At 44.9% G+C, this 16,488-nt stretch overlaps 6 protein-coding genes across 6 annotated transcripts; 3 read left to right on the top strand and 3 right to left on the bottom strand.

Annotated features, from left to right (window-relative positions):
- Positions 1-19: 19 nt before the first annotated feature.
- Positions 20-916, bottom strand: BBBOND_0210290 (hypothetical protein; the record flags this gene model as incomplete). Its single annotated transcript, XM_012912608.1, has 1 exon — positions 20-916. The coding sequence occupies one exon, from the start codon at positions 914-916 to the stop codon at positions 20-22; it is 897 nt and encodes a 298-aa protein (XP_012768062.1).
- Positions 917-4,195: 3,279 nt separating this feature from the next.
- Positions 4,196-4,927, top strand: BBBOND_0210280 (hypothetical protein; the record flags this gene model as incomplete). The annotated part of the gene is made up of 1 exon (XM_012912607.1): positions 4,196-4,927. The coding sequence occupies one exon, from the start codon at positions 4,196-4,198 to the stop codon at positions 4,925-4,927; it is 732 nt and encodes a 243-aa protein (XP_012768061.1).
- A 1,648-nt stretch (positions 4,928-6,575) lies between these two features.
- On the top strand, positions 6,576-8,028 carry BBBOND_0210270 (hypothetical protein; the record flags this gene model as incomplete). The annotated part of the gene is made up of 2 exons (XM_012912606.1): positions 6,576-6,767; positions 6,949-8,028. The coding sequence occupies 2 exons, from the start codon at positions 6,576-6,578 to the stop codon at positions 8,026-8,028; spliced, it is 1,272 nt and encodes a 423-aa protein (XP_012768060.1).
- Positions 8,029-11,875: 3,847 nt separating this feature from the next.
- Positions 11,876-13,406, top strand: BBBOND_0210260 (hypothetical protein; the record flags this gene model as incomplete). The annotated part of the gene is made up of 2 exons (XM_012912605.1): positions 11,876-12,211; positions 12,249-13,406. 2 exons carry the CDS (start codon positions 11,876-11,878, stop codon positions 13,404-13,406), a joined length of 1,494 nt encoding a protein of 497 aa, XP_012768059.1.
- A 901-nt stretch (positions 13,407-14,307) lies between these two features.
- Positions 14,308-15,252, bottom strand: BBBOND_0210250 (MYND finger domain protein, putative; the record flags this gene model as incomplete). Its single annotated transcript, XM_012912604.1, has 5 exons — positions 14,308-14,427; positions 14,463-14,577; positions 14,620-14,740; positions 14,776-14,899; positions 14,953-15,252. 5 exons carry the CDS (start codon positions 15,250-15,252, stop codon positions 14,308-14,310), a joined length of 780 nt encoding a protein of 259 aa, XP_012768058.1.
- A 292-nt stretch (positions 15,253-15,544) lies between these two features.
- On the bottom strand, positions 15,545-16,145 carry BBBOND_0210240 (histamine-releasing factor, putative; the record flags this gene model as incomplete). The annotated part of the gene is given in 3 exon segments (XM_012912603.1): positions 15,545-15,929; positions 15,944-16,013; positions 16,052-16,145. 3 exon segments carry the CDS (start codon positions 16,143-16,145, stop codon positions 15,545-15,547), a joined length of 549 nt encoding a protein of 182 aa, XP_012768057.1.
- Between the last annotated feature and the right edge of the window lie 343 nt (positions 16,146-16,488).

Genomic DNA, 16,488 nt, shown 5'->3' with positions numbered 1-16,488 from the left:
ATTGAAAAACTCTACACTTCTACGCCAAGCCAGCAAATGCCTTTGGTCGGAAGGCGGGGTACCGGTCAACGCTCATCTCCTCGGGAAGTCTGTCACCGACGAGATTACTCAGGGATCTTCCGGGATGCCTAGGAGAACTGGGAAATGCGGCGCGTATTTTAGTCGTAATCGCGTGGAACTTCTCGGGAAGCATGAACCTAAAAATAAGGAATGCTAAGACAATGATAACTACGGGGATAGCTATGTAGCAGCAGCGCCTAAATTTATCTTGGCCGCATAGGTCACCGCAGTACGTGCAAAGCTTGACGCAATTGCCGTCGGGCTGCAGTACACCACCAAGCCAATTGCAGTTGTTCTCAGTACATACCTTGCCTGGGTGGGGTCTTCCATCGCACGTGATTACATTTTTAGTTTCGCGTTTCAATACAGCGCCGTATTTGTCGTCGTAGTTGTCGTATTTGACGTGGCCTTGGCATTTATCAGGCTTTGGAATTTTGTCTCCGCATCTACCAATTACGTAGCCGTCGCACTTCTTTCCGGAACAATTCCTCGGATCACACCACTTACAGCAGCTGCAAATTACGCCATTACATTTCGTTCCGCAGCTGCAACGATAACATTTACACGGTTGCCCTTTTTCGCATTTTGTCAGGCATCGATTACAACTATTGTTATCTTTTCCTTTACACGTGCCATCTCCGTTGTCCCCATAACAATTAGTCGGACAACCACAGCGGGGAATATGACATCTACAAGAATCGTTTTCCTTGCATTTATCCTTGCAGCGAGTACAGTCGGGGTCGCAGCATGTCTTGCACGTAGTACACTTGTCATCAGAGCATGGACCATTGCTGGACTTATCACACGTAATATTGAAGCATTGACACGTGTTCCCCTTCACCTGCGTCTGCGCCATCATCCCCCAAATTCATTCGCAGAACCCTACAAAGGTATGAACAACATATACAAACAGAATAACTGCTGAAATAGTCACGATTAGGTGACGACGCATCATAAAAGCAACCAACAATGCGGAACGACGAACAACCAACCTGACGGTTACACGAGTTGAGTGATTCTATATGTCAGTCGCCTCAGATTAGATCGACATCAAGACGAGATATCCAACTGCTCGATACCGTACACTGAAGAGCAAATACAGTTGTTTAAGGAATCAGATGTTGTAAATGCATAGCACACCGGGTGAATGTAGAATCGCAACACACTGCTACGGATCGAATACACATGAATTATTGGCATAACACAATAGGTAATGTCGTGTTATGCTTTGATGGTAATCCAAAATCATGGCTTCCGTTGCGAGAAATCCCATTTTGGGCGCGGGGTGTAAAAGGTGTCATTTGCATGACTTAAATAACGGTGAATGTACTGCATACAGTTTTGCAATTACAGCGCCATAAGATTAGTGAATAAGTATACTTACAACATATTGCTGCGTTGGGAGATGTGCAACGTATTCCCAGAGAAACGATTCCATTTTCCCCGCATCACTCAACGTTGGCCAGCAGTGGTGACGTTTCGCTCTCAAACCGTCACACCTTCATGATCAGTTGCATCGCAGTAGGCTATGGTTACACATTACTGCTGTTAAAGCAGTTGGTCGTCATTTTTTGATTTGTAAACAGAATCATTTCGCCTCACCTCACATACTCCTTCCTTCCGTTGCAGTCATTACGGCCAATAGGACCTGGAAAGATCTTAGCTTGTAGGAAATATTGAATACGCATTCAGTGCACGGGATGGGAAGTTATTGAAAAAATGAAAAATCAAAACTTTGTCATGGATTCCCTTCTTTGCGGTCACGCGACTGCTGTTGGCATATTGTTACCACGCCTTTGCCAACCTATCGTCATTTGGCATTCTAGAAAGTCTGAACATGTGTACACTTTACAGTGTTTACCCATTCAATCGTTGAATCCCATGTTGGAAATGACGTCTAAGCATGCAGTAGCGGCGGTAGGGTTTGAATCGTTGTTCTCTCCAGCATGTCGCATCGACGATGCACATTCCGCAGTTACGTCATTTGTGCCCTTCTTGTCCATGTTAGTCTCAAACCTATGCACGATCTCTTCGAAGTGGCCACTTCGCCGTACATATGTTACCGAGGTTAGCTCTACTTGTGTTGCCTTCTGCTTGAGTTAGTAACAACTATTTTCCCCACAATTGTCATATATCAACTACCTGCGTACAGAGGATAACATCGAGATAACCACGCCCCGCTTAAAAAGCACTCGCACTGATGTGTGACGTGACGTCAGGCCCCCACTGCACTTAAGTGAATTGTAAGTACTGTACCCCATTCTATTATCGCAACACGTAACAGCGTCCTAATTATAATGAGTTGGTGTGGGCCTATGATGCGTTAAATTAAAAGTGGGGCAACTAACAAATTGTGAGGCTACGTCGCCGTCACTACGGTACACAGGTCATGAATACTATGGACGAACGCTAAGGCGGACAATATATTCGCCTCTCAATACATTGGTGTGAGCAGGCATATCAATGGCCTACTTTATGGCGTTACACTTGTATAGAGACTTCAACTTTGCTGTGATGCGCCCTAGTCAGCTGATGCGTCTTATCTCTAGTCGAGGTGAAGAAAGCATGGTGGCCTTTAAGGTCACAGATAGTCTAGGTGTAATGCTAAAACTCAAGCACCTCGACCGGGGACACACTACGCAGTAACGCTCGCGCAGGAGGCGCGAAGGCACCGACCGCACCGAGTGGCACCAAGGGAGTGACGCCTGTTCGCAAGCGCCCGCCCCCGCCACCACGGACGGGAGGGTTCTGGTCACGCGGGAAGTGGTACCCCACTCCGGGACCACCGCCAGCCGCGCGGCAGCCGAAAGCAAACCCAAGCAAGCAAGGGAACCAACCGCCCTCTGGTAAAGCAAGCGCCATCACGACGCCTGCACAAGGCCAGAAGACGGCCCAAGCAGCGAAGGCCAGTGGACGGCCGCCCGGCCAGACAGCTATCCGGAAGGTGAACGACCGACCAACGGTGGAGCGTCCGCCAGACCCAAGACGCCGCCCGTCAGCGACTCAGCCCCAAGGGGGAAGGGTCGCCGGGGGGGGCCCAGCCCCCCCCACCACGGGCCCAGCGACGCAAGTCAAGAGCGGTCCTCCGTGTGCTTCGGCGCACAATACCACGGTCGGTGCAGCGCCAACCGGAGCTAGGCGGGAGGGGACAGCCCCTGCCGCCTAGTCGCGCCTATCCACACACGCGCTAAGACCTTGAGTCACCTGTGCACATAGCTCACGTACCACACGCAGCATGTCCAACACGGGGGAACTAAAACCATATGACCACATTCACTGTCAATTAGGGAGTGTTAACGGTTGCTGTAATAATAAGGGAGACGAAGGGTCATTATGAAGTAGGAGGTTAAAGTCGATCGAATCAACAAATGCGTATCACGTATTGTTGACAACTGCGGGCCTCTGTTATATGCATCCGCTATTACGTCAACTAAGGTTTGTAGTGACATCATTCAGTGCATATGTTAAAGTGCTAAGTACGAAGGTTTCTCATCATTTCATAAATTTGGAGTACAACGAACATTTGGCTAATCAAGACTGCAAATGTATGTATTTATTAATCCATAATACAACCGGCTGGAGCCTTGAGTTAACTCAATTGTTGGTACAATTGGATGCATTGCGACATGTGGTCACATGCTAATTTGGTTGTGCTACGGAAAACGCGGTGATAATGTGATGTGACCTGATATAGGTGGATGCGGAATGGTATTCTTGGGTAGCATATAATCGAATGTAATGCCTACGTTATAATACGGGCAACTTTCATCGTCAACGCACGTAGTGGGTACGGATTCTCATGGTGTCACTGCTCTGGGATTGATCATTTTTGCATGCTCAGCTGGATGTACACCGCCTTGCATGTGTGGAAATGAGCTGTATAACTCTGTCTTGTCAAATATGGCGGAGCCTTGAAATATGTAGCCTGTTGCCGTGGGTGGAGTGTGAATGGAGTCGGAGAGGGAGGATGGCGGCGAAGACGACGGCGGTAAGGGTGGAGGGGAACAAGTGTAATTGCCTAAATATTACATGTGGTCAAGTTGCAGATGGTCCATGCGCTAATGCCGAATGTACGACGTGCGAGATGTGCTGCGATCCGAAATGTCGGCGCTGCGATAAGAAATGTACGACGGGAATGAAGTGTAAATGTAATGACATTCGGTGTGGTTGTAAAGATGATTGCAACAAAGACGGGTATGGCAAGTGTAAAGGTATAAAAAACCAAAGTTGCCAGCGTTGCCAGAGAAGATGCAAACCTGAAGGTCCATGTATATGTTATTTTTGTAATTGCGGAACACACTGCAACGGCGTTATTTGTAGCTGCTGTAAGTGGTGTGATCCGAGGAATTGTTCTGGAGAAGAGTGCAACGGCTACGTAATAGGCAGGTGCCCAGATGGCATAGAATGCCGAGGTCACGTCAAATACGACATATACGACAAAGACAACAACTACGGTGCTTTATTGGATCGCAATGATAAAAATAGAATCGAGTGCGATGGAAAACCCCACCCAGGCAAGAAATGTACTGAGAGCAACTGCAACTGGCTTAGTGGAGTACGAGACATTAATGGTAATTGCGTCATTAAATGCACCTACTGCGGCAAACTATGCGGCCAAGATAACTTTAGACGCTGCTGCACCATAGCTATTCCCTTGGTTATCATTGTCTTAGCATTCCTTATTTTTAGGTTCATGCTTCCCGAGAAGTTCCACGCGATTACGACTAAAATACGTGCAGCATTTCCCAGTTCTCCTAGGTATCCCGGAAGATCCCTGAGTAATCTCTCCGGTGGCAGAATTCCCGAGGAGATGAGCGTTGACCGCTACCCCGCCGTACGTCCAAGGGCATACGCTGGCTTGTCGTAGAACACGTATTGTCGTCACATCGCAGTGGCTGTATCATGGCACTCTAGTAGCAACACACGGTAATGCTATCTTATTGCCTTCTCATCCTCACTAATGGTGCTTGCATTAGTCGTAATGTTAGCCTGCATTGGCTAAAGGCTTATTCTGGTGTACTACATGGCGCCTTCGTACCTACTCTTTCGCGTACTGCGTTCATGGAAGCTTGCATATTTCAATGCGGGAAACGTATGTCATACGCTCTAACCATCTGTCATGTCAATCGGTAGACCGTGTTGTTTCCCTTGTCACACGCCCTCTGCCATCCTCTACCCACGTCATATCCAATGTAATAATAATTTCAGCGTGTACTACAAAACCGGCTTTAGTCTCAAGTATTGGAGAATCGCCATACGAAACGATGCTCAAATTCGCTTTTATATTGTTTCTCTCTGGGACCAGTCTACCCACAATTCACGTAGTGCTCTGTCTCCAACGTTTAAAGACCATTCTTCCAAAACACCACCGCAGATTACGAGTTGTTATCAGCGATTCATAGCGTAATGAACTTGTACTTGCACCGTTTTTATCACATGTTAACCGAGAATCCTTACTGATGTCATTCGTAAACGTGGTCCGTTTCGACGGACTAAAAAGGCCCTTGAGCATGAAGCAGGAAATTTTGGAATCAGTGACGCCTATCAATCAGCATATGTGCTCATGGCATAACTAAGCTAAGCTGAGCAATGTGACTGACGATGTTTGCCTGAAAGTTGACGTGCTGTATGCGGGCACAACATTGAAAAAACTAGCAGTGGCTACTGATCACTACGCCTCAAGGATAGGCAACTCCATACATAAAATATAAGTATAACGCTTTTGATATAACGCATTATTATGGAGAACGTCAACACCATTTGCCCAATTTGGTAATGACAACCAAAAAGTTTTGTTGGCAACTTGTAGAAACAAGAGATAGCGTAAGAGAGCGGGTGAGTGGAGCTAAATGAGAGGCCTATCAACAACACAACAGAGTTCAAAAAGCACCCCATGAGCCAGGTAACTTGATTGCTATGGAACATTACGAGTCTGTGAATGACCCCCGCGACAAAACAGGAGGATGCCATTATGGAGTATACCAACAACGATCGGCACCGGTACTGGGATGTAACTCTCAAGCAACGCAGACGGATTGCTGCTTATGGGCTATATAGAGGTATACGAAGCGGCACTGGCCGAGCGTAACCAGATGGAACACCTTTCAAAAGCCATAGAAGGCAGTTGGCTAGCGTTTACAGGATCGCCCATCATACCTGGGAGTGATTACTAAAATTTGGTTTATATAGATCTTCGCATTTTAATTATTCACGATATAGGACTCATTCGATGTCTATGTGCTCCCTTTGGCTAGATAAGCGAGCTAATCATCCTGGGGTGAAACGAAGTATGTATGACAGTCTCATCGCCTATAAAACCCGTATTGTCGCACACATTTGATGTATTCCATGTCGTTTAATTAAACTTAATGTTTTAATAAAGATTCCTGCCAAATATGGAACCGTATGATACATAACCTTCATCTACGCCTTCTGATGCATACGATATGATGTACTTACAACGGTTGATTGAAACGTCATTTAGAGAATGACTACACTGTAGTGGTACAGCAAAAATGACGGATGAACGCTCAGGATCTGAATCTGCACCTCCCACTACGAAAAAAGTGTATGGGACGTTGGGAAAAGCGCTGTACTACCTCGTATCATTCATTGAAGGCTACGACCAACAGATGTTGTATATGTGTATGAGGGCTTTCGAGTTAACATTGGGTTTTTCTCAGTCTCAGTTGTCTACGATGGCAACCGTGTCTACTATGTCCCGTATGGGTTGCTGTATAATTTGGGGAGTGCTTGCAGACCGATACGACTCGAAACATATACTCGGTGCTGGGTGTTTATTTATCGGGATGTCTTCGATATTTCTAAGTTCTGCGTCACACTACAAAGGTGTAGGTTCCAATTTTCGGTCCGATCATACATCTGCAGATTTTACTCCTGCGTTTCTTACACGGATTTGGATTAGCTTGCATCTACCCCGTCCAACAACATATCGTTTCGAACTCGGATAAACCAGAAGACTTCAATTTAATATTCGGTATAATGCAAGGTTTAAATTGCCTCGGACGATTGCTATCTGCCGTAATAACTACGCTAATTGCACGGAAAGTATTATTGGGCTATTATGGGTGGCGTACGTCTTACTTTGTACTGGGGTACATCTGGATACTGTTTGGCATCTCCATTCTATTTGGGATGACACGTAAGCGTGACAGCAATTCTAAATCCGTTGAATTTAGGACGCATATATCGCAGGCATTGTCTCAACCCTTTAAGAGGGCAACAACATGGATATTGATACTTACCATATTCATCGCAGAAGCTCCAATATGCGCATTTTCGTATATTAACATTTACTTGCAATATTTGGGAGTATCTGAGACAATGGCAGGCGTTGCAATTGCGGTTACACTGATTGGTGGGGCAGTTATTAGCGTTGCTGGCGGATTAATTATTAGTAATCGTGCAGAAAAATATGATTGTAGTGGTGAAGTTGGTTTCGGACTTGTGATGATGGTCGTCCGACTTGTAGAATCTCTATTACTCTTCCTAGGACCACAGCCAAGCGGGAAGTTGCTTTGGTATCATTACATGGAGTTGGCAACGCTAGGGGGAACGTTAGTAACGGTTGGTGGTGTCGATAGGGCCCTTTTGACAAAAGCAATTGAAGACAAGTACCAGGGTACAGCTTCTGCCATGGTTCGAACCATATCCGGTATCGCAAGTAGCGTGGTTCTCTTCCAGATTTCCGCATATTTGTCGGATAAAGTGTTCGCCTACGTTCCATTCAGGAAGTCGTTTGAAACTATGGACGCAGATATTAAAGAGAGAAGTGCCGAAGCCCTGAGAAAATCAATGATGTATATTATATTAACAGGCACACTACTCAACGTGTTTTGCTATATTGCGTTGTGTTGTACGTATATGGGAGATAGAAATATAGTGGATGGCAATAACAAGGGAGAAAAACGGAAAAATTTACCGTCATCAGCACCTGTTCCACAATGATTGCATTGAACTATTACTACGGGAACTTCAATAAGCTTATGTAATGCATGGATTGTGAACATTTGAAACCGACCATACACTATTTCTGCGTATAGATGTTTGCTCATAGTGTCAGTTTTTTCAGATTGTATTTTCGCCTGAAGTCAGGCGTGTTATAAAAATTTGCAGAATGAAAATTTGTATGGCAGTAAAGCCAAAATCGGTGGCTTCTGAAAGGAATGTATTTGTAATTCGAGCGGAGGAAAGTGCTCGTTATCCCATCCATGCAGCCACACTTTGTTTTGGACCAGCGCATTTTTTTTCTAACAAAAGGATGTATGCGGTATTCAACACAAACCAAATACCAGCAATTGCCAACAATACAAACACGGTAGTATACGGCGCTGAGTAACGAGCGTATCTCCTCCGCTATAAGCGCGCATTTGAAGGTTCTGAAATACACGCGAACTGTTTCGACGTACTGATTTTAACTGTTCCGTTTGGTTGGAGTCGGAAAGGCTTGGTAATTCTTCCCATCACAATGCTAAGTTTCTACCTCTCTATTGGTATGAGCATTGCGTCGTAGACACGACAATGGCGTTCACATTTATCACCTCACTCGCTACACTGAGACACTGTCACTGTTGTTGGTTGAACTTCCTTTTAAGTCACGCCAGAACGGAACTGCGCATTTCGACAGAAAGCATCACGTAACAACTCTGGAGATGTGGAACTCCACGTTGAGCTAAGAGTTTTGTAGCCTCTTCCACTGTCCTTTCGCCGCTCACCCCACTTGCCAAATCTTATTCACCGTCCTGATGCTTATCACTCCGATATGATGCAGTCGCTCATTTTCCGCACCGTCTCCTAGTGCACTTGGCTTTCTCTTAGCACAGTAGTTCTGCTAAATTAGCAATTCTTCATTGCCAGCGTGATTCAGGTTACCTTTACAATGAATGTCATGTAGTGCGACGTGATGATTGGGTGATCACATGAGACCAACAGTGCTTCGATTCCCGCACGTAATTTGGTCTGGCTCCACACGGGGTTTAACATTAGAGGAGGCGCAAAGCTTCATTTCAAGGCCAGCTGTTTTTTGCTTAGAATAGATGAAGGGCGCTTGTTGCAAATAGCTATCCAAATTATTTTCAGCGTCAGAGCCTCCAACTGATCTTTGCCAAAATGCGGTTATTAAAGGTGATGCAGTTCTGACACCAATGACATAAGTTGACAAGCGCTAAGTATTATGTGTCAATTAATAGGCGGTAACGACATTTGTATGTTAGCGTGTATTGATGGTGATCGTTCTGGTGATGAGGATGAAAAGTCGGTTATGAAGTAGCGATGAGAGGAAATAAAGCAGCTGACAGATACGGTTCATGCATTGTAAACCAAGAGAGATTATACTTTCACCAACTACGACCGCTTGTAAACAATGGATTATGATGATGATGATAAGAAGTATCACTAATTATTCTCTAAAACGAATGGAACTTAAGTTGACTGATCAGGACATGGCACATCAAAGCAAACGTCCGTGATGTCCAAATAATTTTCAAAGATGTTGCCGATAGCTTTATATACAGTCACAAATTGGGGCAATTTGTGCTGTGGAAATGGAATAGATAAGGCAATTTAGAATAACGTAACTGCTGCATATAGATACATAGTCTCCGTTGCCTGCGGATTGAAGGATGCATCCTGCTGGTAACACACACCATATTTCGTCACCTGTGTATTGTTATTTTGACATATATCGCCATTTATTTTAATCGGGTCAACGTAAGTGAAAGAAAATTTCCTCGTCACCAGTTTCCAAGAACGTTGTCACTAGCCTCGCAGGGCTGAGTGTTGTTTGAACTCTGGAAGAAAGTGACATGAGGATTTGGCGGAGTAAAGTGCACAATATCTTTAGGTGTTGTTTGCCAAATCTCCTCCGTGATCCTAATAAATATTAATTTTGTATCCGACTCAGGTATTCAGATTCTTAAGTGATTCCATCTCGTAAAAATGTTAAGTTGTAATATCATAACATACGTGCTTTATATGCGAATTTAACGTTACGATGAGTACGCATATGCCCGATAACATGGCCATTGATCGCTATTCCGTTTTCCCCTGCGAGGGCATAATGTAGCTTCACATATTAGACGCATACTTTTCACATTGTATTACATGTAATCCGCTGACTTGACACGTGAATTTCTTGTTAAAATGCAAAACACTTTTTATTTCTCAATTGTTGCGTTGTGTCTGGTGGTGATTGGCCCATCACTCTCGCTGTACTGCAGCAGTATGCTACAATCGGGTATATCACTCTACATTATATAGCTCAGTGTGGTTTAATGGCATTGGTGAAGTATTCCATCAATATAGGCATCACGGTATTTCAGTGCTACGATATCCTCCACCGTGCACAATCCCGCAGTAAGCGCATGGTATCTCTGCTGTGGAGGTATGTGCTTCATATATTATCAGTGCTTCAAGAGCATTTGAAGATTGAGATGTGATGAGCATGGTCTTGCAAGATGCTTTGACCCAATCTATTCATATCCTCAACCAGATGTCACAGCCTCCTCTCACCACGGCAGATCCAATACCACCCTGCTAGCGTGGCTACCATTCTGCTTTTATTGTTACGTATTAGCGAATTACCCTAACAGAAATTGTTATTTTTTTTTGCCCTGTCTACCCCTGGTAGTAGTCCCTCAATATCACACTGCCATTTCCAGCTAGTAAAATCCGGATAATGTGGCCGCAATCTAATCTCACATGCGAATATTCCGTTAGTAATTCGTAGCGCGACTCCGTTTCACTTTTGGCTTCATGAGGACATTATGGGTCACATCACAGATTATCGTCCCCATAAATTTGCTCCGCATAGGTGAACAAAAAAAAGATTTTGCGTCTAACCAAGTGGATCATGGATACTGTTAATACACAGACAAACAAAGGCAGATTCAACAAAGTGGAAGGGGTAAGCTGCCTGAAAGCTGACCTAGATATTGTGGGCACAACACCTAAAAACGTTGTAATTGACATCAATTATTGCACTTTAAGCAGGAGCAATTAGTTAGACAGGGTATAGATGCAATCATGCCCTAAAGACGATACATTATTATTATGAACATCACCACCATTATCGAAATTGGGAATACCAACCGAGAAATGTTGGCAACACGTAGATACAAGGGACAGATTATGTGGAACAGGTGAAGGAGTTACAAAAAGACAATTCAAGCACCTAACAACGTCCAAAAGATGTCCTGTGCGTCGATTAACGTGGGTCTTATGCATTATTATGAAACTGTGAATGACTCTCTCGCATATATAGGATGGATGTCTACATGACAGATATCAAAATAGTTTGGCAACAGTAGGGGGCGTAGGTCGCAAACAACACAGAACGCATGTAAGTAACAAGCTATTATGAGGTGTAGATGGTGGGACTGGCCGAACGTAACCAGATAGAACACATTGCAACGACCATCTAAGACAATTAGCTAGCGCGTAATCGGCTGCATACATCGTCGATATAATTTTTAAATATAGACCTTCGCATGTTAATTATTCATGATGAAAGGTTCTTTCGATGTGTTTGTGCCACTTATGGCTGGATAAGCAAGTTAATCATTCTGGGGTGAAACGAATTGTGGATGATGATCTATCACCTCAGAACCCCTTGTAGTGTCGCGCACATCTTATTCGTTCGTACATTCAAATCTATTTAATCGGTATGAATGTCACGGTGCGGCACCATTCATGATCTGTAATCCTGATAGTTCGCTTGCGATACATATGGTATGAGCGACGTAAAAGTGTTCATAAGTAATTAATATACTGCAACGAGTGAAACAAGACAGCGAAAATGACTCAAGGCGCGCAAGCACCTCCTACTCAAACCCAAACTCCAAAACTTAAGTACGGCGCATTGGGACAAGCACTGTACTGCTTGGTGTCTTTCATAGAAGGCTACGACCAACAGGTGTTGTCCATGTGTATGAGAGCTTTTGAGTTGACTCTAGGGTTTTCTCAAACTCAATTGTCAACATTGTCAACAGTGTCTACTATGTCCCGCATGGGTTGCTGCTTAATCTGGGGATTGCTAGCCGACACATATTCCTCCAACTACGTACTTGGTGGCGGTCTGTTAGTTATGGGCATGGCTTCGATATTTCTAAGTTCAGCGTCACATTATAAAGTGGTAAGTTGCAATTGTTTCACTGATAACGCATTTGCAGATTCTGTTCCTACGTTTCCTACACGGCTTTGGATTCGCTTGTGTCTACCCCGTGCAACAAAAGATTGTAGCCGATTCAACTGGTTCAAAGGGTGTGGAAGAACATAGTAAGAAAGCCGACGGAACTCCAAACCAGGGCAAGAAAGCGGAGGGAGCACAGGACCAGGCAAAGAAAGATGAAGAATCAGAAGCTAAAAGTATGTTTACGATTTTTCAAGCGTTGAATTGCATTGGACGTTTGTTATGCGCTGTCATCACTACGCTTATTGCTCGCAAAGTATTATTGGGATATTATGGATGGCGTACGTCGTACGTGGTGCTGGGATACGTATGGATATTGTTTGGTACTAGTATTATATTTGGAATGACATCGCAGCCTAACAATGCAATTGCCAAAAGCGGAGATTTTAAGACACTTTTAAAGGATGCCTTTACAGAACCTTTTCAGAGGGCAACAACGTGGTTATTAATATTTACACTATTCATTGCAGAAGCTCCAATGTGCGCGTTTAATTATATGACGATATATCTACAATATTTGGGGGTGTCTGACACAATGGCAGGAGTTGCAATTGCAATTACTTTGATTGGCGGTGCAGCAGGAAGTGGAGCTGGTGGAGAAATTATAAAGAAAATTGCGAAGCTTAACAAGGAAGGCTATGGTGAACTTGGTTCTGGTATTGCAGTAATGGTAGTCCGGTTAGTTGTCTCTCTGCTATTCTTCTTGGGAAAGCCACCATGTGGGAAGTTGCTTTGGTATCATTATATAGAGTTAGCAACGCTCGGGGGAACATTAGTAACTATTGGTGGTGTGGATAGGGCCCTTCTGAAAGATGCCATCGAGAAAAAGTTCCAAGCGACCGCATCTGCCGTGGTGCGAACCATATCTGGAATTTCAAGTAGTGTTATTCTTTTCCAGGTTTGTGCATATTTGACCGAGAAGGTGTTTGGCTACGTGCCATCTAGAGAGTCGTTTGAAACTATGGCAACAGAAATCAAGGATAAAAATGCCGAAGCCCTGAGGAAATCAATGATGTATATAATTTTGGCAGGCACAGCACTCAACGTGTTTTGCTATATTGCGTTGTTTTTTACGTATAAGGATGATAAGGAAAAAGCTGAAAAAGCAAATACACCGACGTCGGAAGAACAAAAGTGAGAATAAATGTAGTCATCTGTTGCCGTTATTCCTTAACGAACTATAAGAGTTGCTCGTATTTAGCGCATTTGCGACAATACATACACTTCAACAGCGTATATATTTTACTATTATAAGTATCAATGCCATTGTAAGCTGTTGTAAACTCATATGGTTGCCAAATGATTGTAGAATAAGTTTTTAGAGTGCATTAAAGCGACACCCAACAGACTATTGTCGGTTCATAATGCGCAGCTGTAATTGACTGAAAATTATTCTCTATTCCAATTCGAACACAATACGGTTGAAATAAAGCACAAAGTAGCACCTTTCATCAATTGCGATGTGGAGTACAGATGCTTCATCGATATTCCGACATCACCAGCAGACCACCTCACCGCACTTCATACAGTCCCCACACAGAAATAATACATATTGCTGTATGACTGGATAAATATGCTGTTATTGATGTATTCTCTAGCCATTTATAATTTTTGGAGGTTCTTAAGTTTTGCGTGACATTCGATGCATCTTCAAGATTACATGTGATAAATGCTAAAACTTTATTGATTCCTTCCTGCTATGTACAGGCTATGCACCACATCTCTTTGACGCATCGTGCGGTACATCAACCTACATATATCACACCAAGTGACTCCTTAGACCTGTCAATTGACACCTGATACCACGCTGCTGATACATTGAGACAGTTGAGCTCTGTAACCCCCCGAATGTCCGCAATTTGCATCAGCACATTTTACAAACGAACTACTTAAATGTACAATTTACAGCAAAAATAGACATGTTTAGTGAACCATACACTGTTTACCATGCCCTACCAAATTTCTAATCTCTATCATGCCACCGATTATACACCAGCATATTTAGGTTTACGATATACGTCTCAAAGAATGGTAATAGGTTATGCTGCGTTACAAATACGCTTATGGAACCTCCAGTCCTCCTTTTGGCACTCCACTGAGCAGTACTTGACCTTTTTGCACCGGGAGCATATTTTCAGTGGTTCCTGTTTTGTCTCCTCCTGTTAACAGTGATGGGAATTGCATTGCAACCCACCTTTTTGCAGTTTTCACAATGCTTCATTGGCTCCTCCTTTGCAGGCGACAAAGCAGTAAGCGCGCTGGCTGATTGTGGGTTCAGCATATTGGACAGCGCTTGCGAGCTGTCCCATCTGCGATGTCGTTATCCACACGTATTTATATGAACAACCAACCTTCCTGTAGGATCTGGCGGATTTTCGAATAATTCACCATATTCCTCCATAGTCATGTCGACCCTTTTGAAAATGTCCTCGTCGTCAAATGTCTTTGACATGAAGCATTCGCCTCTAATGTCTGCAACGTCTGTGGACCCGTCACTTTTGCATTACCAGTTGAACAGAGCTTAGTTGCTCTTGCATTTGTAGGCAGATTCTTCACACGGCCGATGCTGTCGATGTAGCAGTTAATGGCGATGAACCCGTTTTTCTTGGTTGGCAGAGTCAACGGTATAATCTGCAGGTTGAGATTAGCATACGGCGAAAGTGGTTAATATTCGTGCTACTTACCTGGTACGTTGACCCAGCAGCATCAATTGAGGTTTTTAGCAGATCTTCGGTGAGGTCGATTTTTGACTTTTCATCAACCCCTGCCTTCTCCTGGGTGTCCTTGAGCTGCTCCTTGAGGTACTTCTCAAATCCCTGGCGCTCCTCTGGTAGCAGGGAATCGCGTGTGAAATGCTTGTTGATTTCTTCGCGGAAGCTGTCTTCCGTCCCCTGGAATCGCAGCACCTTGACCGGGCTGTTGATGTCGCAGGGGATGTGTATGTAGGAGAACTCCTTGTGCACGACGGCGCCAAGCGTGTCCATTTGTACTAATTTGTTGTGTAATTTTGAGCGTAAATGCTTATACAGCTCGTTACGCTGGAGCTCCTACAGTGTGACCCTCGTGGAAGGCTGCGGCCAAAGAATCTTCGGTCATACGCCGCCTGCTACGCCTACACAACGGCGCACGCCATGCACAGGCACACTACCCCTAATTACTACACGATAACACATAATCGTCACAGGGTCAGCATTCAACTGCTCCTGCGCATCCCGTACGCTAGGTGTGTAAAGAAGGTATCGCAATATTGAGTCAGTGTCTATATGACAGGCATCTTCAGTAGCGCTCCTCCGTCAAGGCGTCCTTGATGTAGACAAGCCTGGGCGCAACCTCCTCACCGTTGTAGTAGGCGTAGACAAGTCCGGCCTCAAGGTCAAGCGACTCGCCAATGTAGAACTCGAAGTCGTTGAAGTTGGAGAGGACGTGCTTGACGAAGTTCTGGATGTCAGTCTTGAAGGCGGCAACGCGGTCGGGCTGGTTCTCCTCGAGGTGGGTGGCCACACGCTTGATGTACTTCTTGATGTAGCTGGTGTACTCGGCCTTGGTGAACGGTGTTTCCTGCAGCCTGAAGGCGTCGACGACGTCGATCACCATCTCCACACCTGGGTCGGCAGCGGGTCCCGAGCTTCCACCCTCCTCACTGAGCGCATTCAGGCCGTTACTGGCACAACTTACTCATCGTTGCAAGCGATACCGTAGTCCTCGTTACCCTTTGCCACCTTGTTCGACTTGACTTCGAAGGCAACTGCGCGCAAATGTCACGTATAGGCGTGTGCAGCTTACCGTTGGCAAAGTCGGCGTTGTCGAAGGGGTTGAGGTGGGCGTAGGCGTCCGAGCAAACCTCGTCGCCGGTGAAAAGATCCTTGTAGACAAGCATTTTGAAGCAGGTTATTTGTAAGCCTTGTGTGTGTTGCTGGTGGTAGTATTTGCCAACTTCAGGCTCCGCTCCGATTTGAGATCGTGGGCGGCGTGTCGAGGACAGATAAAATGTGCGCGGCGGGAAGGAGAAGTGTGTTAACTCCCGAGTGAGGCACACTAAAACCAATCAGCCCAGAAAACCCGTAACCAAACAGCAGAGGAATGGTCAGTGCTGGATGTGGCGCGGATCTGCCCTCATAACAATGGGGAGGGTTGCGGACTTCCCCTCACCATCGTGCAGGCCTCCGAGCATAGAAAGGCCACGAAGGCGGCTTTACTTTGCACACCTCAGTGGAAAGACG

Source organism: Babesia bigemina, assembly GCF_000981445.1.
Source record: "Babesia bigemina genome assembly Bbig001, chromosome : II".
In the NCBI taxonomy this organism is placed as follows: Eukaryota; Apicomplexa; class Aconoidasida; order Piroplasmida; family Babesiidae; genus Babesia; species Babesia bigemina.
The sequence above is the reverse complement of the archived record's forward strand: the minus strand, read 5'-3'. Positions and strand labels throughout refer to the sequence as shown.